The sequence below is a fragment of the Megalops cyprinoides genome, chromosome 1 (genome assembly GCF_013368585.1).
Source record: "Megalops cyprinoides isolate fMegCyp1 chromosome 1, fMegCyp1.pri, whole genome shotgun sequence".
Lineage (NCBI taxonomy): Eukaryota > Metazoa > Chordata > Actinopteri > Elopiformes > Megalopidae > Megalops > Megalops cyprinoides.
Genome location: NC_050583.1, coordinates 63649114 through 63676555, shown reverse-complemented (window position 1 = coordinate 63676555; position 27442 = coordinate 63649114). Strand labels below are relative to the sequence as shown.

General features: G+C 39.7%; 1 protein-coding gene across 1 annotated transcript; it reads left to right on the top strand.

Annotated features, from left to right (window-relative positions):
• Nucleotides 1–547: 547 nt before the first annotated feature.
• On the top strand, nt 548–27442 carry LOC118786595 (calcineurin subunit B type 1). The gene is made up of 6 exons (XM_036541754.1): nt 548–785; nt 14146–14185; nt 23152–23328; nt 24989–25048; nt 25268–25452; nt 25969–27442. The coding sequence occupies exons 1-6, from the start codon at nt 783–785 to the stop codon at nt 26014–26016; spliced, it is 513 nt and encodes a 170-aa protein (XP_036397647.1). The 5' UTR covers nt 548–782; the 3' UTR covers nt 26017–27442.

The window sequence follows — 27442 nt, the reverse complement described above, 5'->3', positions numbered from 1 at the left end:
GAATGATTAACATTAACATAATGCATAATCGCTGGATACAGGTAATTCGTCTTTTTGACGTTTGCCCCACTTCATGTTATCCAAATACTCCGGGAAGCACATCCTGAGATACGGTCCGATGCCATCATCAGACATCTTACGAACATGCTTTAGGCATCTCCATAACATGTAATTAAATGGCCGTTTTTGTTATAGTATTAGCTATAAAAATGTCAAAACAGGCCTTCGCTACAGTTTTCTTGGAATAGGTAAATCTTACCTCCTTTGGAACAGTCTTATAGCCATTCCTCATATTCTCAGTATAAACTATATTTTAAATAACACTCAGTCAATGTTTCATTTTATTGCCTTGATACACCGCTATTTATATATAAATGTAGCTGACAGACGGCGATCGTTATACTCCGCTGTCGGGAGAATCTATGCAAATTGAATCGTATGTGTGCACTGCATTCATCGGTATGCATGAGCTCTGAAATGACAAAAAGGTTCCCGGATGTACTGTACTGTTGCACCTCCCCCTCCTCCCCTTTCAACCTCTCTCTACACCAACACAACCTCCTCCACTTCTCTTCCCCTCCCTGCGGGTCCGCCGTAGCCACTGCAGTGAATCCGTCATCAGTCGAAAAAGAACGAGAGCGCGAGCAAAACCAACGCGACTCCAAATATCACGACCAGCGATCGACTCGCAAAAAAAACACAGCACCGCTTTGGTAACACGTCGTTTCAACGCACAATTCCACTGCCGTTGTACTACCAAGAGAAGACATCCGACCGACAGAATGGTAAGGAATACTTTTGTTTTTTTTTTTTTTAGTTACAGTATGTCGAGATCCGCTTGTTTGATCAAATGTGTGCACAACCTCGCACAATGCGCATTCACAGCAAGCCAGGCTGTGTAGCCAGTCTACAACACCTCATAATATTTGAGTATGTCGACAAAATGAAACCACATAACCGTAACCGAGAATTTAGGTGTTTGACTCATTGTATTTCGTGAACTATGCATTGATCTAGCAAATTAACGCGGCCCACTTAGTACAGCGTTACAAGTTGGTTGCTTGCAAACGTTTCCATCTTACGTATTATGAAATAAACTGCAGCTATACAATGTCTACTCATATATATTTTAGCCACCTAGCTGGCTGCTAATGGCGCGAGCTGGAAAAACTGAAACATCGTATCGCTAACAAGGAATACAGTAGCGACATTGGTAGGTAGCTAGATAGCTTCGCCACAGAAATAAACATCTGTGCGACTTGAATCGATTGAATTCTGCATGAAAACTGCTAGCCTTCCATAGATAGCATTTAATGCAGCAAAACATGGAACCTAGCAAATCAGCCGAACGTATTTCCATGGTCATGCTACCATTTGAAACCCGCAATCGAACGTTTACGTGGCTCCTCAAAATTAATACAGTCAGTAGCCTATATTAGGGCAGTGACATGTTAAGAACTTGCAATCTTATCTAGCTACCGTGTTAATAGATCCGTTCTTCGTGCCGTATTCCGTCTCCCCTGAAAACGTGGAGGGATTGGTATTTCCCTGTACATATAACTATAGGCTACGATTTCGTCCACCATTTGTGCTCCTTATGTTTAGGAATAATAAATCGATTAGTACTCTGTCGAGCACAGGTGGGTGAACCAACATGGACGAGACCCCCCTTAAATTAAATTAGATTAATTTCAAAATGTAGCTGGCTAGTATTATAGGCAGCATTGTTGACTAGTTTTGTAGGCAGAAGCTATCGGGCTGAGTGTGTCCATCATTACATTCTGTATACCGTCGTCGGGTTGTCAAATGTCGCCCACAATTTTTTTCCTCGTTCATATCTTACTCCATAACAATGCTGCATTAAGAAAATCTATGTCCATATCCTAGGGGAGGCGAACATTATCTGATTTTTTTTTAAAGCGCGTTGCTTGAAAACAGGTTTGTGCTATTTGGGCCTGTATATGTTGACAATCCGAAGCTACGGCAGTCGGTAGCTCTTATATTTGTAGGGGTGGTAGTGCATGTCAGAATCCCACGGTTTGAAAGCAATCTGGAAGTACGCTACATGATACACTGGTGTGAGGTATGTTATAACTGGAAATGGTGAAATGTGTTTCGCGCCAGAGCCTGCCTTTTTGTCTGTCGTAAATACACTTCCTTTTTTTAAACAGCAATTCTCGCCGTTCCTCTCGCGGGATATCTTGAATCTCTCCCTTAACAATAGTTTTTTATTTCGTCTCCAATAGTCGTAGGACCATGCACCCCAACAAAATAAAACTATCCTTGGTTCCGTGTAGTCGACCATATAGCAAAGCTGTCATCCTATCCTTCGTCGTCCCTCCCAGAAATGCTTCACTGAAATCTCCTCTTGAAACCCAGCAGCCAGCCCCCCTCCTCCCCTTCTCTCCACTCCTTTTTCTGTTTGGGAGCTGGCCAGAGCTGTTACAGGGTAGCTCCTGTATCATAAATAGAAGATTACCATTTTGGAGATATTGTCATATTGATACACTCAGGGTAAACCAAAGAGAGTAATATTCATGGTTATGTTCAGTAGTCTAGGAAGTGGTGAATGCGTAAAGTGGTGGTCTGTGGAGGCCCATGAAATGTGTCTGTGTTGGCAAAATTGGCTTAAAATATGTCTTGTTGATTTTGCTGTTCTTCAGTATGCTTTGTGGTTGTGATGAACTTCGCCCTTTCAGATACTGATCCATCTGTGTTCACTGAGGATGCATGCAAACATGTTTGGGCTGATTTTTGCAGCATGCTGTGGACGGCACTACAATTCATTTTGTGCCAAATTTGCTGCACAGTTAGAAACAAACAACAAACTGCATGCATTTTCCCTTTTCCCACTCAGATTACTTGAGTATAAACATTGCCACTTGCTGTCTTAATTTTGCTCTGTCTTTATCTTGCAGTACTACTTTTACACGAAGGTTTGGGTGGTTGCAGTCTTGCTTCATTAGGCTTGATGTGACACGCCCAGTTTTCATCTGTCTAGTTTTGAGTCACACGTGTGTGATGAACTGTTTGTCTGTCTGTAAAGTGGTGTAGCCTACACTGCGGAGTGGCCAGTATCTGCACACGCAAGGAAACCCACAGTAAATACGCTGCTATAATGGAATGAGGGATCAGAGGTTTTGCATGTGCAGTTATGTGAATTGGAATCAGTTGCATTCTAGTGACTATGTAATCTCAAAAGTGTTTTCTTGTAGGATACACATTAACCCATGTAGTATCAGCTGTCTTAATGTCTTAACTCATATCATGCTGTGATAGTAGAAAGTAGTCTTTGAGATGGTCGTGTCTTTTACTCACTCACTATGTACCAGTCCATATTTTGATGTTCTCTCATCATTTCCCTTGGCACTACTTCTCAGTGTTAGAATAAGGAGATAAAATTGCCACCATTTTGAGAGTGGTCCTGGTACATAGGTGAAGGATACAATAAGTCTGCAAGCTGTTGCAAATTGGAACCAATTTAACAACATGGTGGACAGGGAACATATACCTTGTTATACCTGTTGTACCTTGTTGTACATACCTTGTTAGAATGCTCTTAGTATAATTTTAATGATTGGGAGATGTATCATTTAGCTTAGTGACTTCCTTGTTAATTTGTTTCGTTGACATCCTAAGTATTCATGTAATTAGTTTTAATGCCTAAAGGGAAAATGCAGGTAATTGTATGCCGTGTGAATGGAATTTAGAATGAAGCAAACGGAATCTATGTACTTAGCCTAAATCCAGCAGCTGACTGTATAACGGACAAACACAATTGCTTTTGGCTGTCTAAACGTTGAGTACTCCAGCTTTGATGTGAGGTATGTATAGGTGCTGTCAGACTGACTTGACCAAATTGATTCAGTTACAACTTAACAAACATATCCTGACGACAAAGATTGGCATGAATTAGCTGAAGTTTAACGGACTTATCCAAAAGCTTTACAACCACAACATGATTCCTTATGTATATAGTGAGTTGCTGTTTTTCAGATAAGTGGTATGCTTTTTATAGTATAGGGATCTTTTAATATGATAGGCACAGTGAGTAGAATGAGATACTCAGATCACTTAAAGACAAGAGAATCTATACTACTACTACTACTACTAATAATAATAATAAATGGGCACAAAGGCAGCACGCAACCCTTAGCCTTGTCCATGGGTTTGTGTAATCAACTTTGTGGTAGACGTGCTTGCTAATTATAAACATATAAATACAGATGCTGGCAAGTGTGTTCCAAATTAAATGCCTTCTGCTCTAGTCTATTTTAAGTGTGTGCTTGGTGATGTCACACCAAGTTTATAATGAAATCAGGGATGGATTGAGCAAGGGCACAACTTGCTGTGAAACGGGACACAGCCGTTTAGTGAGCTGTCGTTTCACCAAGGAAAAACAAGATGTATCTTCTTTTGCCACTAAAGGATAAAAAGGGTAGATAAGTAGTCACAGCTGGTCAACAAAGCTTGCCGAATTCTGTTTCATTCAATTTTAAACAGTTCCTCTTAATATCACATGAATGCATTTTATTGCCACCTTTGTAGGCAAGCCATCAAGGCTGTAAAGACGTTAGTGTTGCGTATGGCTTGTTGGTCAGTTTTACAGTACAGCTTTACTGTACATTCTTCTTGTGCTTCAGAAATTCCAACTTGTTCCATATTTAAATAGTTTACAGATGCCCACATGTGGTGTATTTGTTTGCTGAGCAGATGTCCTTATCCAGGTACTATCCTGACTGACATACTGTGTATTGTTTACATGTCATCCATTTGTATAGCTGAATGGTTACTGAAGCAATTCAGGTTAAGTACTTTGCTCACAGGCACAACAAGGGAATCAACGCTGTAACCTTTGAGTTAAGAGCCCAGCTTTACCATGATGTCGTATTGCTCCCTGCACTTCTGCGGATGTTATCGTCAACTGAAAGTGGTTTGCAATGTGACTCTCTTTCAGATAAACTTTGTAAACCCTTAAATTTAGAACATACATTTTTTCTTACATTTTTATTGATTTGATTTCTTAAAGCAGCGGGCAGTGGATTGATTGGTTGTCCATATCTTTGCACCAAATATAGTTATTTATTTATTTTACATGGTGAAGTCTGTTTTAAATTGTGTTCTGAACGTGAGTGTTTGCAGCTAATACAATCTTCACCTTCCATGGCCTTAATAAATGAAGAGGTTGTATTTTCATCGTAAAAACCTTGACACGCAGAAAGATAACTGCACTTTTCTTAGAAAACTGAATGCTCAGCGACATCATCCCTTGACAAGCCCAATATCACATGAGGTCTTTTTTTAATCTGAAAAACCAGGACATCAGAACAGAGCACTGGTATATATAACCGGATTTTTAGTGCAAGCCATAGAGGAGCACTTTTTTTAAATGCAGTTTTAAAAATGGCTTCAGATAACTTGCAGTGTCCCTGTTTAGGGCAATATATTTTGTATTATTTTGTAATATTATTTTGTATATTGTGTATTTTGAGTAATGCCATATTGTATATTTGTGTGTTAAAGTGGTTGTTCTGAAGTCATGCACTCTGTCTGACAGCTCTTTGACACCAGACACCCAGAGCAGCAGCCAAAAGCAATCAGGGATGCAGCGTTGTCTTTCTTCAGTGCGACCGCTGGTATCATTTTGCAGTTACAGACTCTCCCTGTTACAGTATCCATTCAGTTACAGCTGTAAGGGTGTCATCATACATAAGCATTGTATTTTTAATGCTCTCATCGAAAACATGACAGAATAAAAAAAAGTCACGATTTTGCTTACAGAATATATAAAGATTTGTCCATTTGGCCTATTCAAAAATAGGTATTTCAATATTATGGATAACTACATTAATATATATATGAAAATACTTATTTTATCTAATTTTATTTGGACTGTCTGCCCTGCATCCTGTAAGGAGGTGTGAACCACAGCTATCTGTGGCATCAGCATCAGCAATTTCTCTGAAGAATGTGATTACCATATCTATTCCATATCGCCTAGACTTAAGCAAAACAGCCTTTAAAGTAAATAATTATTTTTTTAAATAATTCCTCTTGCCTGTAGGGACTTGATAAAGCATGCTTTGTTTTTGTCAAACCTTTGGTGTTTGTTGGATATTATTACATTAATATGCAAGGGGGGATAGCATTAACGACACTCTGACTGCCTCATTCTCTAGTAGTGTGATCAACACCATCATCTCCATACGTCTTTCAAAGTCAGAATGTCTCTGTACTGTTGTACTTATTTTCTTCATTGTACAATTATATCAGACTATCCACATTTCTAACATCATTTGTTAGTGGAAATGCCTCAGCATTTACAAGACTCATGATGTTAGTTTCCATTACAGAAGAGAGCACCAACTCAGCACTACATACCATGGTGACTGTGGTAATATCATGCCTGTACTAAAGTGATCTTGTCAGCCTTGGCTATATGCTTCTCATTGTTATGTGCTGGATAATTGCCTTACCCTTAAGCCTCATTGCAGATGTTGCAGATCAAGCGAACCAATTCTCAGAAAAGAAAAATAAATTTGGAGGCAATTACTTCTAACTTTCCATATGTCATGGAAATACCCAAATTCCATGGACTTAGTCAGGAAAGGAATATTGAAGCTATTTACAGTAAAGAACCACTTTTACTCTACAATATCATTTAAAAAATATTGGCACTGATTGGTTGATTGCTGTTGATTGGCACATATTGTGCCTTTATACATTGCCCATATGAAAATGTATAATGTAAATAACTTATGCTTTTTTTTTTTTTGTTTTGGTTATTTTTAACATTTGCCAAGAAAAAAACTATATGCAGTAGTTAACTCCTTACAAATGTCATTCCATTTTGTCTGATGCTCAGGTACTGCTTTTACACTTTTGGAATTCTGCTTGTAAGTTTTTAAGTATGTGTTTTAATGGCTGGGACTGTCACATAGTGTCACATAATGCAGGGTTTATCTCTTTATTTTCATAGACAGCTTTCATAGACAGGACTTTCTAGTGAAATAAATATTTTTGTGATGAAAGGGAAATTGAGAATTTCACTAATGGTTTTAAGCAAGGCAAAGCCTATATATGTGGAAGTTTTGAACAAAGACCCAGTTGCAATGGTCCATTTGGGCTCATTCTGAGAAGACCAGCGCTCTCTGCAAATAAGACTATTTTGTACAGTTAAGTTTGGCATACAGAGAACTTTGAAGACTTTGTTAGGTTTGTGATACGTGATGGTTGTTTTAGATCTGTTCGATGAGTGATCAAAGTCTGAGGATACAGTAAAAACTTGTAATGGTCCTACAAGCCTACAGCTGCTATGTATTTTGCTGTATATTGGACTTTTGCTTTGATCTGTATTGCATCACTTTTCCCTCAAAAGCCTAAGACATAAAATGGTTATTTAATATCAGTACAGAAATGGTGGTTGTTCATTTTCAAATCGCCTTTTATAGTAACCTGATTGTTCTCCAGTGGAGATTGATCAACGAAAGATGTCCTCATATACACCTCTAACAGTTCTTCAGTTACATTTTCAGTTAAGTGTATCCACACACATCCTAAAGATTTTAAGTTGTATGCTCAAAACTTGCATGTCAGAAACTGTTCTTAGAAAATGGGCAAATCCCAAATTGTACAAGCCAGTGCAACAATTGTTCTTCCAAGTTTTTTTTAAAAAAAAAGGTAAGCCTTGATGTCATTGGTAAAATATGAAGGTCGTTCAAAAGAAACCCTTAATGGGGGAACTGCTGCCATACTCAGGATTGAGTCACTCACACAATTGAAACACAGTTCCAAAGGCCAAACGGTTGTGCTGGCCATGTCATGAAAACAGCACCACAGTTCCACCATGTGAGGCACCGTGCCAGTTGCTGTTACTTGTCACCCACAACTGGTGTGTTTGTATTTATCAGATTTAGCCTTGCCTGATGTGGAGATGTCTGGAGGGTGTTGTGCAGAGAGATTTGTGTGTGTGTGTGTGTGTGTGTGTGTGTGTGTATAATATGTCAAGTACTCATAGTACAACTGAGCATTTTGAGGCCTGTAAGTATAAAACTTAACTGTCGTCCTCCAGGTGATGATGCAAGCCAGAGCTGTATGTGAGAGTGAATGCAGAAACGCTACCTTCATTTGAAAAATCCTTCTTTTTTAAATGGATAGCCCTTTGGTCATCAGTGAATTCGTCACTGATCATTTTGCAGAACGTCTTGTGAACATGATAATGTGAAGTTTTTGAAGCGACACAAAAAGCTAGACAACCAAAGTAAAACTCAAAAGTTACAAACTCGGAGTTCAGATCAGTTCAGTTGAATGTTACTTTTTTTTGTTTCTTCCAATTCTGGACCAACAAAGGCATGTCACTTTCAGGGGTAGTTACAGCACACAGAACCAGCATCGTATCCCTTTCTTAGATCTGTTTTAGTTTAGTTGTTTAGCTTAAGTATTGTAAAAATGTTAAATTGTTAAGTGAAACAGATGCTGGAACAGTTGTGGAAATTATTTTGAAGGAGTGAATAAATTTGAAGGGAAATTGTTTGAGATTGATCATTTTTTTGGTTGTGGAACTAATGCATGGTGCTAAGGCCACCGTCATGTGACATATTTTATGCATTTAATATTGAATTGAGACAGATACTGAATAAGGCACACATTATTTATAAGCTAGGTAAAAATTGTGACCCCCTTTTTTTGGCTCTCTCAGCTACTTTTTGGATACATCAAAATACACTGGGTTGGTGAAAGGTTCAAACACTATGTACTAATTGGTGAAATGACCCATTATGTCTAAAAATATATCCATAAACACATATCTCAGTATTTGCAATCATATTTATTTTTTGCATTTTTTGTGTGCAGCACTACAAAATGTTATGGTACCAGCTTTGTTTGGGAATTTCAGCAAGTTGGTTGGTATGTTTGTGACCTGTCCTTACATCAGTGGTAATCCTAAACCCTCAATCCCCTTTGCCTTAATTCATTATCTGTGTGGTCTAAAGTTAAACCTGCATCTTCAACTGTACTTTTATACAGGTATCACCTTTCTTGGAACCTTTGACTGTTGATAGGTGACTTCTTAGAATTGTCTGTGTGGTGTATTAGGAGACATAGGTTAATGGGTAGAAGGACAGGCAAGACTCTTTACTTGTTAAAATAAGTGAAATTCACATGCTAGGATGTTCAACCCTAATCTTCTCTGACCTCATGGTCATCGCCTTACTTAAAATAACCCTACGCGCTAAAAGGTGAATAGCCTTTCTCCTTCCAAGGAGGTTTACATTATGGACACATCAAATTTAAATAAAAATGCATTTGATGTAAAAGGACTTGGATCTACTTAATTCAGTTAATTGGCCTGAAGATAGGTTTTTGCAGGAAACTTTTTGTCTGTTTTGGTCTGTAGGGTCATTACCCAAGATTTTACTACTTTTGTGACATCAGCACTTCATATCATAGTAAAGAGGCTAGATAGCCTCTAGATAGGTGATAAGCATTAACTGTCACTAAAAGCGCTCTTTCAGTTAAACCCAACAATGGCTATATGTTGGCTACTTTAGGTGTCTAGCTTTGATCTAAAGCCATAAAAGGTAGATAAAGGCATTGGTTTTTGACAGGTTCATTTATCAAGGCAACAGTGTTTAAAAAATTGAGTGATTTCAATCAGGATTGATTGAAATAGCTAGCTGATACTGAAAATGGCGGTTAGAAATTTCACATATCAGTGTGGTGTATGGCCTGCTAGCTGGTTAGTTAGATGTGTTTTAAGGAGTACATTATCACAAATATGTGAAGTACCTTAGTAGCTATTTTGTTATCCTTGGGTTCAGGCTGTTGCCATTCATGTTGCCATCTTACCCTCATGCCATCATGTTCCATCATGTTCCAATTTGAGAATGAGGTGGAATAGGCTTAATTCAGTTAATTAACTCTACCTTGAAGTATCAGGTAGTAGTGCACAGTTCTAAAGTGTATTATGTAATCTTGTTGACATTCTCATGTTTCTTTAAATTTTATAGTTTCAGGTCAGAGAGTGCCCCTACCCTGTAAAACTGTAAGAGAATCATCACCATTTTATTTAGAACTTAATGAGCAGTACTACAGGTGCTTGTAGTCTGAGACCGTAGTCTGAGACCATACCCACGGCAAAAGTGAACATGAATATGGGATGTCTTCATTGGTAGTCTGTAGTTTTGGTTGGCTCTCTTTCATTTGTGTATTAAATGTTGAAATATAGCATTGATTTAACATTGAAACTGGACCACTTGGCTCATATGTATTTTGAGCAAGCACTATGATTTCTGGGTAGGGCTTGTCAATGGGACTGGTAATTGGAATACAGCTCAGAAATAAACAGAACTCTCTTCCAAGAGATGTCACACCAACACCTTGAACATTGTGCTCCCTGGCAACCTTCACAAGGACATGAAGTGCAGATGTTAAGCATAGAAACATCACCATGCTCCACGCATCTGTGTCATCTAATAATAAGGACAAACCACCTCTGTCCTGATATTGAATAATATTCATTCTGTATTTTTTGTGCTGTACTTAAGTATACAGTGAAATATCAGTAGATGCTGGTTTACAGGTATACTGCTTTTTGTCTCTGTTTGAGCTGATCATTACTGGAGTTCTGGAAAGTGCAGAGGAGTTGAGACATCTGTAACCTTTTGAAATCTTGAACCTATGCCTCTTCAGTTATCTTTATCTTAAAACCATAAAGTGATGCTTTTTCTTTCACGACCAAGCCTAAGGAAGGAAGGTTACACCCTGTGCGACCTCATCGTTTTCTATCAGAGGATCTCTTGCTCTTCGCTCTACGTGCAGCTGAGATTTATCCATTTACATGCAAGGATCTTTTTCCTGTACTCTTCTGGTTTCTGTATCGCTCGTGTCAAGGGCTGAAAGCCACGCCGCCCGAGCTCCCTCTACTTATTCGTTCCAGATATTTAGTGCTTACTTTGGCTCCATTTCGAAGTTGCTCTCTGTTGACATTCCACACAATTCATTATTTAAGACTGTTGTGCGCGTGTTGGATATGGGTAGGGGTCTTTGTAGATTTGAACGGAGTGGGATAAGTCTAAATTATAGATCAGAGGGAGTTATCTAGGGAAGGCAGACTGTATCCTTTCACTGCTTGGAGCCATATATACAATGTAAATGAAAGCCGCTCTGATTCACAGTAAAGGAACTGAGAGAAAGGCTGGGCTGTTCTGTAACATGAGGTGTTTTCCAGCAGTGTACACATCTGCTTGTAACAGATTTTTTTTAAATCCTTTGTTCTTTTACAGTGGGTAAATGCAGTCATGGCAGGTAATGGCAGGTTTGGAGGTGAGCAGCAAGCTAGTACAGGTATGCTCTTCTCACAGGCCCCTGTCAGGAAATGTTTAGGAATTTTCACCACATATCATTCAAGGTTCAGACATGTGTCGCAATCTAGTTCACAACTGGCTATGAAAGTAGTCCGTTGCAAGAAGCGTTTTGAGCGTCGGGTTATTTGTGAGCAGCGATTCGTTGAGTGATCAGGCCTGTTACTGACATTACTCACTTCTGCAGCTTGCCGTTGTCTGAGGGCATTTTCCTTCGCCCCTCGGAATGAATCGCTTATGCCCGGTTCTCGTCAAGCCCCAAAAACCTGTGAGAGAGATAGTCCTACTGCACAGTGAATACAAAGGCATTAGCAACATGCAAAATCGTTGTCCTTAATTACCCAGCTGGTGTGCTTTATTGGAACCCAGGGGCCCACTGAGTCTGCATGAAAGGCAGAAGCACTTAATGTTAATGACAGTTCCAAGTCACTTACATTTGTCTTCGCTTGTAATGTTGCTCAAGGTCAGAGGGAAATAATGCTGCCTTAAATGCCAGTGTAACGCTTCATGTTTGGCTCCATACTTCCTGCGCACAGACATGTCAAAGGGGAAAAAAAAGCTTACTTATGTCCACTGATGGTTCAAATCAGATCTTCTCTTCACTCTTCTCTTCTGTGTTGCAGATCAACATCTGTCATTGTGAAAGAGAATCATTGTCGTCAGGACGGCTCCTTTAGTAGAATAATAAGCACAGAATTGAAATTGTTGGGAAAAAAGAAGTGTTTATTTGTTAGATCATAGTTCTGTTGTTGTCTGCCTTATCCTATATAATAATATAACAATATAAATAATACCATAAGCGTGTATCATGACTCACTCTCACTTCCTTTTGTACAAATAAGGACAGCGTGTGATGTGGCTTGATAGAAATGATGGTTTCGCTTTGGTAATATTCATTGGTAATCCAGGGGAGCAGAACGGAAGGGTGGTTTAGAGGACGTTAGGTCCATTAGCAGAACAGTATTTGGTGTCTGAGAGAATTACAGAGTCCTGTCCTGTGAGAGGAGTACTCTGGAGACATGAGCTATAATTTCTTCTCAATTGCCTCATGGCCTTGCAAAGAACCCAGATCTACAGTACGACTGTTAGAGCTGCAAAAGGAACGGGGATGTTCATGCAGCATTCAGGTCATTTCAAAAATCACTGTCTAACCAGTCCTGGTGAATTACAACAAGTAACATTAACTATCCAAACCCAGGTTTTAAAAGCATGTACTTTTCATTCAGGAAGTGTGAATGTATTGTAAAAGTAGATTACCTAATTTCCCCATTAGGGATCTGTATCTGTATGTCTCTGTAGACACAAGATGGAAATGAGAGTGGAGATGGGTTTGGGGCAGCTCATTTTAACACTGCTGCTGCTGTCACTCTCAACCATGCACCATTTTACATCAGGTCTTCTAAGTGCACTGCCATGCAGAATTACGGACCCATGCCACGCAGCACATCTGCCCCTCCCCCATACGCCAGACTGTACCTGGAACATTTGCATCAGATGTTCTTTTCTGGTTTCAATTGTGAGACTGGTTCTGCCGCTAGTCATTCAGGGCTATCGGTTTTTGGGAGGGGGGCGTGGGCAGCGTTACTTGTACAGGAGCATGCAGTTGGCACACGGGGGGGGGGGAGCCAAGCTGAGATTTCAAAGAAAGTTTTTGACTTTCATGTTAGTGGCACGACTCCTTTCTTTGTTTTTGTTCTGAGTTATTGTGCGATCCGATTGCAGGAAATATTCCCAGCTCTGGGCTTTGTGCTATTAGAGAGTCAAATGGCCCCATTTCCTGAGGGCGATGGTGAAAAGTACATTTTGTGGAGATAGTGTAAGGAAGCCAAATCCTTGCTTTACTGCGTAGCTTCAATTCCCACCTGGCACAGTGTGAAAAGATCCTGACTGGTACGAACCACTAAGGCATAGGGGCGTCGGCCTGTAGGAAAAGGCAAGTGAGTGTTGTTTATTTACTTATTGCTTAAGTAGGGTAATCTAGTGTTGTGTGATGTAACCGGCCATCAAAGACCTTTTCTGGTGCACAGATGGTCCTGCAGCCTCTTGCTATCTGAGGCACTTCATATCTGTCTCACAATGTGTGTTCCCTCCCAATTTATACACGTCCCACAGAGATGCAGTAAGGATTGCCCTAATTTCCACCCGCAGCACAATCCTGTGGAGCGTTGCTGTTTCCATGCATAATGGAAAATGTCATTTTCAGTGTCTTTTTAAATAAATTAAAGACTGGTGGGCCAGCGACTGTTTTCAAATATTCTTACTGTTTGCGACAGGAAGTCTTTGTCTTAAGCCATATGCCTGTAGAATCGCTGTTCTCTCCCGAATTAATATACAGGCACGCGTTCAACTCGCCTCATTGTACCGATGACAGAAAGGAATGGAGCCTGCTTTGCTTCAAAGTTTACAAATAAGGAGACAAAGAGCTGGAGTTTTCATGGTCACAGGCTTGTTATCAGTTTCTTATCCATACCCGCGTCCTCTCTCCAGATCACAGAAGGTCATGAAAAGGCAGTATCTTTCTTGACTAGAGAAGGGATTTGTGCACCGCGGCCTGGCTAACTGTGTGTTGCCTAAGGGACGAGAGTGTCACCTACGGTGTTTGATACACTAGTCTAGATCATTTCTTAAAGGAATTTCCTTAATTCAGTTCGATTATCACTCAACTGTGATGTGACCTTCTCAGTTATTTCTTACAGTATTCAATATATTTGACTAGGTTCTTGTTTGTGTTGGCTGAAATTATTGTGAGCTAAGTAATTACAATTCTCTGTTCTCTTCGCAGGGAAATGAAGCAAGTTATCCCTTGGAAATGTGTTCGCACTGTGAGTACTTGGGTTTATCCCTATGAACATTTTGGTTACTTCAGTTTTATTTAGTATTTCTAATTTCTAATTTCTGTTCTCTGCCCTTACAAGATTAGGGTTGTTAGTTAACAAATAACATGTCTGTACATTACAAACTAATTTAACAGACAGGCTGCAACAAAGATATATTAAGTGCATACAGCTGTGTATACTTTTGATATGATTCATGTATGATATATTCATGTTTTATATATAATTCCAGTGTAATTTCATAGATCATAAATATGAATAAATATAAATAAAAAAATATTTAATCACACTTTTATGTACACCACAAGACCACGGCCCACACTAAAATGGTTTTGCAAAACAATGCAATCTTAAATAATATGGACTACATTATGCGAATCTTGTACAGTATCTTACAATATTGGGCTACATTATGTGGATACAGTGTAGTGAGCAATGTATAAATAAAAAGGGCGTGAAAGCTATACCAGGGCTCTGACTCAACAGCAATGCCAGGAAACTTTTGGCGGGAAGTGCTTTTATTTTGTTTACATTTTGATATTTCTGGTGTCAGATATCAGCATGTTGAGTTGTTTTGATGATAATTTTTTGAAGACAAATTGAACACGTCAGGTAAATAAGGTAATTTGCTAAATTAGATAAATACATTTTGCACTGCATGCTCTGCACCTGCTTGTTCTGAGAGTTATGTGAAAATGGTATATGATTTTGGCTCCAAATCATACGAAATGGAGCCATTCTCAAGACATAGGGTGAAAGTGTTTATGGGAGGGCAAAAAATAGTCACTTTTTTCATTTATTCACCAAATCCCTTCCTGCTCCAGATCATGGCTTTTGTTGTTCAGCTTCCTTGCTCTCAGAACTCTGACTTTAGAAGGGAGCTGTGCTGCTTCCAGTTACCTGCTTCGGGACTTTTTTTTTTTTTTTTTTTTTTAGCAAGATACAGACATCACAACAGCACTTTCTGGGAATGTCCGTGTCCTGATACTGGTCACTTTCAACACAGACTCATATGTATTTACCCTCTCAGCTCTCTTGCATTCACCACCCACTGCATCTGTGAACTCCCTAGCAGTGGCTACAGGCACTGGTACTGATGTGTCATGACTTTAAATGCATTGGCCATGTAGATATCTCAGGGGAAATGAGCCTCTTTCATGTTAAGGCACTTTTGTATATTTTTATAATATATATGTGTCCATGCGCCGTAAATAAACCAGGTAAAAGCACAGTTACATGGCTGCCAGGCAGTTGTTTCACTTCACCTTTGATCAGAAAAATCAGAAATCGGTGACTACAGTTATATGGGTAGCTGGAGCACCAGCAGACCAAGAAAGGGGAAAAAGTCTCCTTCATTGGTTTCTTATGGAGCTCCATTTGAGTGGCATGGAGATGTTAATAGGCAAAAATAAAGCGAGAGAATAGGCAACCTCAAGAGAACCTGAGGTTCCAAATCGGTAGATTTTTACATTGTACGAAAGCAACGGATGGTGCTTATTTAATGTTGTCTTCAATTACTTGTATATACCTTTACACAAGTTTACTTGGCCTGAAAAACAGCACTCAATATCTCTCACTCTGTCTCTGAGAATAGTTTGAGGAGAGCAGGTTCACATGAGCCAGGGGCTTTAAAGTAGTAAAACAGCTGTCAGAGAATCGAGACGATTGCAAACGAACAAGCAGACAAATGTATACATTACATGCTGCATTCTCCCCCGGAGCAGCGTGACTCAATGCCGGCCTTGCCAGCAGAGACGGGAAGGAATTGACTTCACTGCTTAGGCTAAAAATTCTTCCACCAGATAAAGGTCAGTTCCAGGGCTGGTGTGGGGGAGCCTCACTTATTTTTAGTTGTGATATTCCATTTTAATTGGTTTGTTGCCCCCGTGCCATCCCAAGGAAAGGGGCTGCTCAATCAGCGTTTCGGCTTTGAACCACCCCCAGCTGGAGGGACCAGCCTCGGCCTCGGGGAATTCCCTCCAGGAGAGGATTGTGTTCATCAGGTTGGCCTATAAAGGTTGCAAGTGCTGCCAATGTCAAGCGCTCTGAGCCCCTTTGCACATTCTAATGAGCTGTGAGGCTCTGTGTCACACACGGGACACGTCCAGGGACATCACTCCATGATTTATAACGGTACTTACCACTTCCTTCTGCTGGAAGAGCAGATGGTTTCCTTCGCATCAACCCTCGAAGCAGATGCAATAAAGTTGTCCAAACTGAATGATACGTTGTTTTATGTATAGCATTGTGTGTATGCACATACTGGCGCATGTAAATATGCATCAGTTGTAGCTGGTGGAAATTTCCTTTCACCAACATGATTAACAGGGTTGAAACAATCCACCTTTACCAAATTGTGTCAGCCATTGTGTTTGGAAAATAAAAATTAGAAAGCATCACACATGGGTGGCAAGATAAGCAACACAATGCCTATTTGCAAAACTTTTTGTGTCTTAAAAAAATGACACCTAATTTGAATTTGTATATTCCTTGACTTTCTCAAAGTTGAAGTTCAGCCTGTGTCTGAAGGAAGTAAATATAACGATGAAGAGTTACATCTAGAACATCTAAAACTGTAAGAAGTAGGCTACCAACAATACTTAAGAAGTAATTAAAATACGTCTTTTGTTGTGTGAAACTATTTGTTCAAGTGAACATGTTTGGCCTAACAATTAAAAATGTTAAAAACAGAACATACCTTGCAGGCACCTTGCTAGCTGGGAACAAACAAAATACATTAATTTAATTGCACATAAACGTCAAGGACATTATGACATTATGCTAAGGCATAATAAATGTCAGTACAAATTTTTAATAAACCACATGTTGAAACATTTGTAACTGCAGATTGATGGCAACCAATCCATAATAAATTATGAAAACTGAAAAAAAACACTACACAGATTTTGCAGTTTTACTTTCAGATTAGGTCATCACAACCACTACATTTGTCACTTTGGCTCTGTATAAAAATTATTGGATAATGCTAGTTATGATTGGCAGTTATGATTGTGTGTGGCCCATTGAAAAAGTGCTGTTTATTCAACAAATGGGAGTTCGGCTTCCACTTTGAGCCAACAGGTAAAAATGTAAACGTGGGACCAGCAGCAGCAGCAGTGATGTACCTTTCTGTGGTTCACTTCCGGGTCATACACCTGCAAGACTGCAGGAGACAAGCAACAAACAGGTGTATGACCCTGTTGCGGCAGCCGGCCTGTGGACTTCCCCCAGAGTGGGATATTTTGGGCCCCTCAGTCCCCTCCCTCTCCTACGGGACAGCTGTTACCCCTGTCAAGAAGGCGGTCAGCCTTAAATCAGCCACACGACCAGGGCTGGGCCAGGACATCCGTCTAGTCCCCCTCGTATACTTGTGTCCTTGTAATCAGTCATTCGGCTTGCTGTTCTGCTCACTATTTAGACCAGACCAGCTGGGGGGGTCTGTGCTGCTCAGCACTGTGATCTGCACACCTGCACAGCTTAGAAGGGCTCAACACAGAGGTGCCTACAGCTGCCGCTCCAAGTCAGATGGCTCAATGCTGAGACCCCTGCAGCATTAAAAAAAAAAATAATAAAAATCCATGCAGCCATACAGAGTAAAACAGTTGTACACTAAAATCCCCTAAAGCTACACAGTGGCTACTGATTAAAACCGGGGCTTTGACGTAGCTGCTTGCTGTGTTCTGTGTGGAGCTCTCCTTCCAGGTTGATCTGATTGTAGAAATAGACCTTGAGTTTTTTTTTTTGGTGCAAGCGTACGCGTGCGTGTTGGTGTACTACGTGTCAGGTCTTTGGCTCATGCTAAGACCTGCAATTTGCTGTTGTGCATGTTCATGTGGGGGGTTGCAGTCAAGCATGACAATGCATCAGGGTACAGCAGCCGTACACACACACACACACACACACACACACACACACACACACACGCAGCCTGTAAAGCGTTCAGGCGCTGCTTGGACAGCCTCAGAAACATCAAATCAATTCCCCTGCTGAAACGCAAGCTACAGAACGGTGGGCCGTGCGCAGATCGGCAGCAGAGTGATGGCAGGGCGTGCTCGTGGCCCTGCAGCCGGGGGTGGCGCCATGCTCCGTTGCACAGTGGATCCACAGCGCGAGTGACATGACTGAGCCCCATGTAGGAGGTGTTATGTTTCAGCGGCAGTAAATTAACGGGCGGCAGTACAGTGAGAGCCTTATGAAACCCTTCGTGTAAATGGAAGCGCCGTGACCACATTTACATAATGAATATCTGTTGTTTTTTTTTTTTTTGTGTCCAGATACAGGCTTTAAACACACATCTAGATGCCCCCCTTCTTGAAACATTATATTTGCGATTGTTTTAATTTCCTCTCTGTCCCGGTAGTGTGTCAATTATTCATAATGTGCCTAATTCACTCTTTAATCAAATGAATCAGTTTACAAAGTAACCCCTTGGCCTCAAAGAGGGACACCTGTTTAGAACGCAGTTCAGACAGCACTCCCATCATGGTTTTGCCTGATAGCGGCACATTAAAACACTGAACTGGGATAAGGGAGTAGCAGCACAGACACCCGGCGCTTTGTCCTGGTGGTTTTCCCAGAGTTGAGGACTCACGATCGGCCTACTTACAAAACCTGCATAACGCACCTCATTCAGTAATGCGGCAGTGCCTGAAACCTTCTCGGGCTGTCTGCAACCTCCCAAAATAACCCTTGTCCATTAGCAAGGTTTCCTTGTTGCTAGGGGTTTTCCCGGGGGGTGGGGGCACAGGGCGGCAAAGGGGGAGAGGGGGGTATTCTCTTGACTATGTTGCCATGAATACATTTTTTGTTTGCTTTAGGTGCTTTGCTTAAAGCCGTCCTTATTGATGTCGTGCATACAGGCTGTGTGAAGTTGTCGAAAGTTGCCAAAGACGTGGTTTTGTATCTGGACAGCTGTCCCGGCACAGTGCTTTTTTTTTTTCCCCTGGGCACCCCTGGGCAAGCTGCCGCATCACACAAAATCAAGCCTTGCGCTTCTAGAATTGTTTCATTGATCTCCTTAGGTTAATGGAAGAATATTGATGTTTGCAATTTGTAATTACCAAATTAACACATGCTGTCCTTTTGAAAGTACTTGCACTGAATGTGCATATCAGCAGTGATGACATCTCATTAACAACCCTTACTTCTCATAATATTATTTCCCGGCAGGGCAAAGAGACAGCTGTAATCAATAGTGTTACATTCAGTGTCTGTGTGATATCTGCCATGCATGCTGCCTCCCTCCACCAGCCTCCCAATGCAGTCAATGGAGGCGAAAACCGCTGCTTTTACAGGTCTCATTCCCCTTCTCCCGCCTGTATAAATAGGCCTTAATAGTATCAGGGTTAATGTAGCTGTCGCAAGATGATTTGTTACATCACTTTTGCCCTCGTGAGCCGCGGCGTTTTTAGCCGCACTGGGAAAGGCTTGGGGTCGGGGAGAGCTATTTAAGGTCAGAATAAGTGGCCGTAAGTTGAAGTAAAAATAAATGAATTTATTTCAACGTGTTCCCTAGAGTAGAAGTCAGCAGCATCCTTCACAGGAACACTGTGTTGCATTTCTCTGAGGTAAGAATAGAAGAAAAAAAATCCTTCAGTTGCAATTGTCTGCTACGTGCTTTAATATTGACAGGAAGTGTAAAAATATAAGGGAATGTCTCATACTTCTCGATGTCCATATGGCACACAGTTCATAAACTGCTGCGTTTGATCAAGTGAGCAATCTGCAGTGCATAAAAAACCACCTTGCGCTATGAAACATGTTGAGACCTAAGCATAGGTTTGAAGGGAGACGGAGGGTGTGAAAGCAGGTTTATTATTAACCTGCCTCCATACAATGAGGCCCTTGTGTATAGAGAGATTTATGCGGCTCTCCATAAGTGCCTGTTGCCTGGTAACACTGTTGGGTAAATTTGAAGTGTTCCAGCATCTTTAGAAAATGGCTTTTATTTTCAACAAGCTGCAGCCGTCGATTCCTTGATTATAATTGTGTCTTTATTCTTAATATGTGCGGACACCACGTTTGACGGTACATTAGACATTTCCCCTCCTACTTGCCAGGGTATAAATTAGCTCACTGTTTGGCTTGGTTTGTGTTTAACCCCAAAAGAAGCAGCTGTAATTCTGTTTTGTCGCCTGATTGATTGTTTTATTCATGTATTTTAGTATGGCCAAATCCGTACGACTGGGCTTTGTTGTTGCATCAGTGTTGACTTGTTTCTGTTACGGCCAAAGCAGCTGGGAAGAGATGTGGAATTCGCAGGGAATAGCCCAGTTTGTGGTGCCCTCTAATGCTCAGCAGGAATTCCTAGTGACAAGGAAGTGTTTTTTTGCAGCCTGTCAACCACTCCTGCTGTGATCGTGGCCTCGTTAACAAACCCGGCTTTACTCCAACCTACACCGGTGTTTATTTTCGCACACTTGGCATTTATTGCCAAAATTAGTTTTAATTTCTTTTGAGTTTTTGTGTAGCTATACGTGCAGTAAAGCCTTGCAACCCAACCTCAACAAAACATGTCGGTTCGGGCCTATAATTGTACTGTAACGTTAAGGTTTGGGTCCCGCTATGGCTCAACGTTCCTGTATATCAGGTTTTGAAAGCACTTCTGTCTAAAATCTAGGCTGAAGTCTCATTTTGAAAGAATGACATATACACAAAGGGAATTAGCATTTTTAAGGTTACCGAACATTTCAAGCTTAAATTGAGGATTAATTTATTCAATTTATTTAATACTACTTATTTATACAGGAAGTACTTTTTACTTATAGTTCCCTCCATTTTCCCAAAAGAAAGTGTTTATTTTATTGAAATGTTGCACTGAATTATAGAATTTTTATGTGTTTACTTCTACAGGCTTTATTCACCTTATGTTGTCCTGTTTTGTGTACTGTACTGTGTTCATTTGATAAACTCCCCAACCTTATATAGTGTGTTTGCCTTTATACACTGAGTGCTGTGTGTTACCAAAAAGGTAGATAACTTTATCTGTTACCCAAAAATTATCAGGCCAGGTTTGGATTTAGGATTCATGCCTGTGTGGACCTTTAAACGCCAGATGGTAGTACCTCTAGTGGTGGAACTCTGATATGACGGTGTTTTTTTTTTTTTTTTTTTGTTAAAATGAACATCTGAAAACACCAGATATGTTGGAACACATTCAACAACAGTTTTTAAGTAGAGATAACAAAGGCCTGCCTTTTCACTCCATAGAAACAGATGTTAAAGTTCTGTTTTTGGAGAGGCTTGTAACAAGATTTTTTTTTCTTATGGAGAAATTGTGAATCACTGTTAATCAGGTGGTTATGGGAGTAAAGCAAAAGCAAACAATTAAAAGTGACTAAGAATAGGTTTTTGTACCCTTTGTGTGAAAAAAAACACATGTACAATGCATTTCTATGTAATGTAGTGCTGAATTATTTCAAACATCTGCAGGTCTGGTCTTGACAAAAACCTAACCAGAACATTGGGCCTGTCAGCAAAACATTGTTTATTAGTTTTAAAACTTATAGTACTTCTAGTAATTCTACTATTATTATTATGTTTAGCATTTGTATATATAAGTCATGATTAACAGAACATCTTGTGACTGATAGTTGGAGATATTTGATAGTGTTTTTTCTTACATTGCAGAGGATTCAAACTTAAACTAAATACCCTGTTGCTAACTAAAGACAAGTAGCTAATGACCTGCACAAATAGAGTAACAAAAAAGTTTTTAATTGAACAAGTTAAAGGAAATATGATGTAGAGATAAGTGGATAAATGTGAATATGAATGGGATGAAAAAGATGGGACATTTTAATTGTCTGCACAGGTTTCCCGTAAGAATCACCTCTCATTATTGTATACACAGTATTGACCAATCAGAGCCCACTATACATGTACACTGACCAACGTGGACTACAAGTGCTTCCTGTCCATAGCATTCATTGCCTCCACAAGCAGTGAGATCCAGCACACAGCTGTAAATGTAAATACTGTTTAATTACCTCCACGAAAGATATTCATTCAAACATGAATGATTAGAGATATAATGCAATGATATTTACCTGTCCGTGATAAAAATCTAGAAATTACAACTGAGTGCCCCTGGCTGTAACTAACTGCTACTTGTTCACCTCGCACTTCATCATTCATCCAGTATTTTACCCAATTAGTCATCAGGCAAAAGCATTGTTATGCATAACTTTAAAATGAATACAGCAGGTGGATGAGGAGAGCACTCCACCACCATTTTAGCATTGGAATTTGGAATTTCAGCATTGGAGTAACTGCACTGTAGCTCTCAGACCTGTGTCTATCTTTCTCCTGCACATCTACCTCTCTCCACTCTCTCTCTCTCTGCCTGTTTCTCTATCTATATCTTCTGCACACACATACAAAGACTCTCTCTCTCTCTCTTTCTCTCTCTCTCTCTCCCTGTTTGGCCTATGTAAAGATTAATAGATATGAGTCTTACTAGTGAAGTGATTAGTGTTAGCAAGGCTGGGAGGGAAGGATCACGTGACAGTGTGAATGAGCTTAGGGTTAGCAACGCTGCAGCATGTTCACCAGCTCGCCGTTAGTATTGCGTTAGAGGGCGGCAGCTTGGACTCACTATGGCGGGCACACAAAAGAAACTGGGTAAGCTTCCGTCAGGGAAGGGTAATTCCTTACGAACGCCAGCGAAGGGGCATGACACCAGATGTAAGTGCACGGCCGACCAGGCCGTATTCTCTTCTTTGTGCTGTCGCCTCCAGTTGATTAACAGCTTTTGAGATGGGCAGAACGGGTAGGAGGACTAGCTGGCTATGTTGTAGACCGCTGCATGTTGAACTCATGTTGTAACTGTACTTGTGAATATGTCTGTTTGACCATCTCTCTCTCTCTCTCTCTCTCTCTCTCTCTCTCTCTCTCTCTCTCTCTCTCTCTCTCTCTCTCTCTCTCTCTGTCTCTTTCTCTTCCCTCTATTCTAGTTGATGCTGATGAGATTAAGAGGCTAGGTAAAAGATTTAAGAAACTCGACCTAGATAACTCGGGCTCCTTGAGCGTAGAAGAGTTTATGTCCTTGCCTGAATTGCAACAGAATCCGCTAGTACAACGAGTTATAGATATATTCGACACAGATGGCAACGGGGAAGTTGACTTCAAAGGTAAGATGATTAACTCCAATTTTAATTTTCCAAAACCATTTTGTTAACTTTTCATGCATGCAAGTGTACATATATCTTATTTGTATTTATATACCCAGGTGTTGGCTGGCCCCTGTTAAATGATTTGCTTTTAAATTGCATTGTGAATCAGTGCATTTAGTTACTGTTTTTCCACAGGACTACTTTTGAAAGATTGCATGCATACTTCTTTACTCTTCATTTTCAGTTAAGATCATGGTCTTAGATATGGCTGTGCAAATGTCTTATTTGTTCCATATTTTAAGTCAGATAATAGTTTTATTGTTCCTATTGTTATATAGCTTTTAACAGAACATTAATCATCTTTCATGTTTGACAAAGAATCTCAATTACCACTGGAAAAAATGAATTTGCCTCTGTGCTGAAGGACAGTTCCTGATTGCATAAGTGCAGTCATAGTTTAACTGAGTAAATATCTTTCAATATGCAGTGTATGAATCTGTACGCTGTATGATGTGGTGTGTCTTTTACTGAAAAATAAAATACACTGTTGTCCATGGTTACTCCTTGTTATGAGCACTTGATGTTGCTTGCCATAGTGGCCTTGTAAGTCTTTGTGGATAAAAGCATATGCTAAAGGAATAAATGTAATATAAATCACATTTTGTTCAAATTTTCTGATTAATTTCTCCACTGCCTTTTAATATACTTCATCCATGTAGTTGGAGCCATTTTTCTTTTTCTGGATTCCCTTGATCTGTTGTTTTCAGCTGTTAAGACATTTTTCTCTCAGTCACTTATATCCCTTTCATACAGAGCCAACCACAGCTTGTAACTTACATTATACACGAACTGTTTTGGCAATAACTGAGTTCTGCCATCAACTTACTCTAAAATCCGGGAACATACCTTTCTAGTAGTGTGTTGAGGATTTCGCTGTGGTTGTTAGATTATCTTAGCATTTTCTTTAGAAGAAGAATACATGACAGTCCGCAGCAGTGTCTCTTTAGTACTTCTAAATTCAGGTTAGGTTGTGTGAAATCAGATCACTTTTTGGCTTGACTTGCTTAGTGTTTCCTGAATGTAGACACACATTTTGATGCAAGCCATGGTGTTAGGAAGGAGGGTCATTTAAGGTAACAACTTGAATAGTATAAACTGTCTGAAAGGGCAAATGTGGCAGCACAGATACAATACAACATTGAACAGAAACATAAAACATACAGCTCTTGTAAAAAGAACACAAGATTACACAGATTGTATATAAATATATAAATTGTGTATAAATAGTACATCAGGCCCACAACCATAGTGCATAGCACTCTGTGCTGCTTGCCTGCCATTTGTCTCCGATATATATACAGAGGGATTGTCCTTGCTAAACTCCCTCAGCGTCTCAAGTTAAATTAAAATTATAGGAAACCAAAGTCACAGGAGATATGTGATTTAATGAACTGTAACTCAAAAATAATTAGACACATGTTATATTTTCTCCTAATTGAGCAGCTCCAGTGAAAAATACATGTGCCAACTTTTTCTAAAATCTGAGGCCCATGCTGTAGCAACATTGATGCAGCTTAGATGGATTCCTTTCATTGCCTGTTTTATTTCATTGTGATGTTTGGTTCTGCCCAGCTGATTTTAACATGGCAGCGCTAAAATCTTCCTTCTTTTTCTGAAGAATTTATAGAGGGCGTCTCACAGTTCAGTGTCAAAGGAGATAAGGAACAGAAGTTGCGGTGTAAGTACAATGCTAAGTCCATAACTGCGGCGCAGTACCCATAGGGACCTGCCGTTTTTTTCTCATATCTTTTTACTGTGGTCTCTGACATTGTGTTCTGTCTTTTCAAAATGGAATCCAGGAGGTCTTGCTTACATTTTAAGTGTTTAAGTTCTTGCTTAAAATGCACAGCTGTTTGTCATTGATTATAAGATGCAGCTGTCTTGGCCTTTTCAACAGTTGCCTTCCGTATCTATGACATGGACAAGGATGGCTACATTTCCAATGGGGAGCTCTTCCAAGTCCTTAAGATGATGGTGGGGAACAACCTCAAAGACACCCAGCTCCAGCAAATAGTTGACAAAACCATAATCAACGCAGACAAAGATGGCGATGGGAGAATATCCTTTGAAGAATTTTGTGCAGTAAGTTGATCCAAGGGTCGTCGTGTTACCTGTCGATAGCATAACCTATTCTCTTGCGAAGATTCAGCTTCGAAAGAATGGTTGATTTTCACGGTGAATCAGTCCAGGAAACATTGAGCACTTCCTATTCCTGGTGGTGTATATATTCATGAATATTTATCTAGGGCAGGGCTGCAGGTATAGTAATGCTGAATCGGCAGTGCAAAAATGTGACATAGAAGGCCTCGACAACAGACAGCTCAAACTTGACAGTTTTGAGTTTGAGACAGTAAGGTCATTGTTGTCATGGACACATTCCATGTAGCTGAGCATCTATATTTCATGTGTGTGGAACCTTACTGAGACCACCTTATTAGGAAACTTGAGTAGACTTCTAAATATTTGAGCTATTTGGCAGAAATAATGAATATTGTAGGATTTATTGAGACCTCGCTTAGGCTTGCAGATCTGAGGATGCATGGCTCAGTCAAAGTGTCTGTCATGTGTTATACTTAAAGTTTCTTTTTCCTCCACCAGGTTGTAGGTGGCCTAGACATACACAAAAAAATGGTGGTGGACGTGTGACCGGTCTGCAAGCTCCTCACAACACTTTTGCTTTCTTCTACATCTCTGAAGACCTGCTCAAGATGTCCAGCAATGCTCTCTGTGTATTTAAATGGAAGTATTTTCTCTGTGAAGCCACTTTTTCCAACACAAGCCTCGCAAAGCCAACTTTTAAGTGTTATTGAACTTGATTCTCTCAATAACCCAGTGTAGCACTTTAAAAGCCTGAAGGACAGCTTTCCTTGTTGAACGAGCATCTCAGTTTGGTGGAGGAAGGGAAGAGGGTTGGCATGTTTTTTTTTTTTTTTTTTTTTTTTTTTTTTTATATTTATTTTGGTGTTGACTTTTTTTTAACAAGGAAGTATATCTAAAGGGGAAATGTGTAGTTAGCTGGGATGTTACCTAAATATACTTGATTTCAATACAACGCGAAAGTAGAGTATGAAGTGCCAATCAGAACATACAGAAAATAAATTAGATGAACATATGATTATCTACCATCGTTTCAATTTTGGGAGAATAATAGAAGTACTCAAAGCACTGCACGATTATACACAATTTTTTTTCCAAGAGTATGGCAGAATTTTTTTCTTTTTTTTCCTGTTTTACACTTTGTACTAAGAACTGGTTTGATTTAAACGTTTTAGCTTCCGATCACATACAGGTATACCACAAAAATATATAATTGTTGGATTTTTTTGTAACAAGGGGGATTGTATGTTTTATTTATAATGTTTATATTGTCAGGGAGCTAATCTATTCCTTGTCTTGCTTTCTGAAATGCAGAACAGTAGAACAGAAGTAGATGCTAACGTGTCTTTGCGCGTACCAACTTGAGGTTTACTTTAAAGACAGGTCTTTGTGTTACTGTGGTAACTTTGTGAACAGTTTGCATCCATCAGACTTCCCCCAGTAAAGGAAAGTACATTTCATTATTCATGATAAAATATTTCAATTAAAATAAGTTGGAACATGTTAATGTATTTTGTATCTTACCTTTTAAACAGCTGTTAACGTAAAATTTAGCATAGATTTGCTCTTATAATTAAATTTTATTATATGCAAGTAACTTCTGATGATGCATATAAATAGTTTAAATTATGTGAGTATAGGTGAGAAGTGCATCTTGCTTTATAGTGTTACATTTACCAACTTTACTGCTGGCAGCGTTTAAAGGGTCATTTTTGTTACAGATATATGTATATTAGGGAAATGAGGGATACATTTTGTTGACATTTTACAGTTTTTAATCAGGAGAAAAGCTTTACTTTAGGTAATTGTATGCCTCCTAGTTATTACTTAATAGCGCCCTGTATTTGGAGCTGATTTCATTTTAGTTACTCTTAATGTGGTATGGTAGATAAGCAGATTACATTTTTTGAGTTTTAAGGTGTGCATTCTAATAAAAAGTTAGCTTTTCTTCCCCAGTTTCCGTTACTTTTTTTTT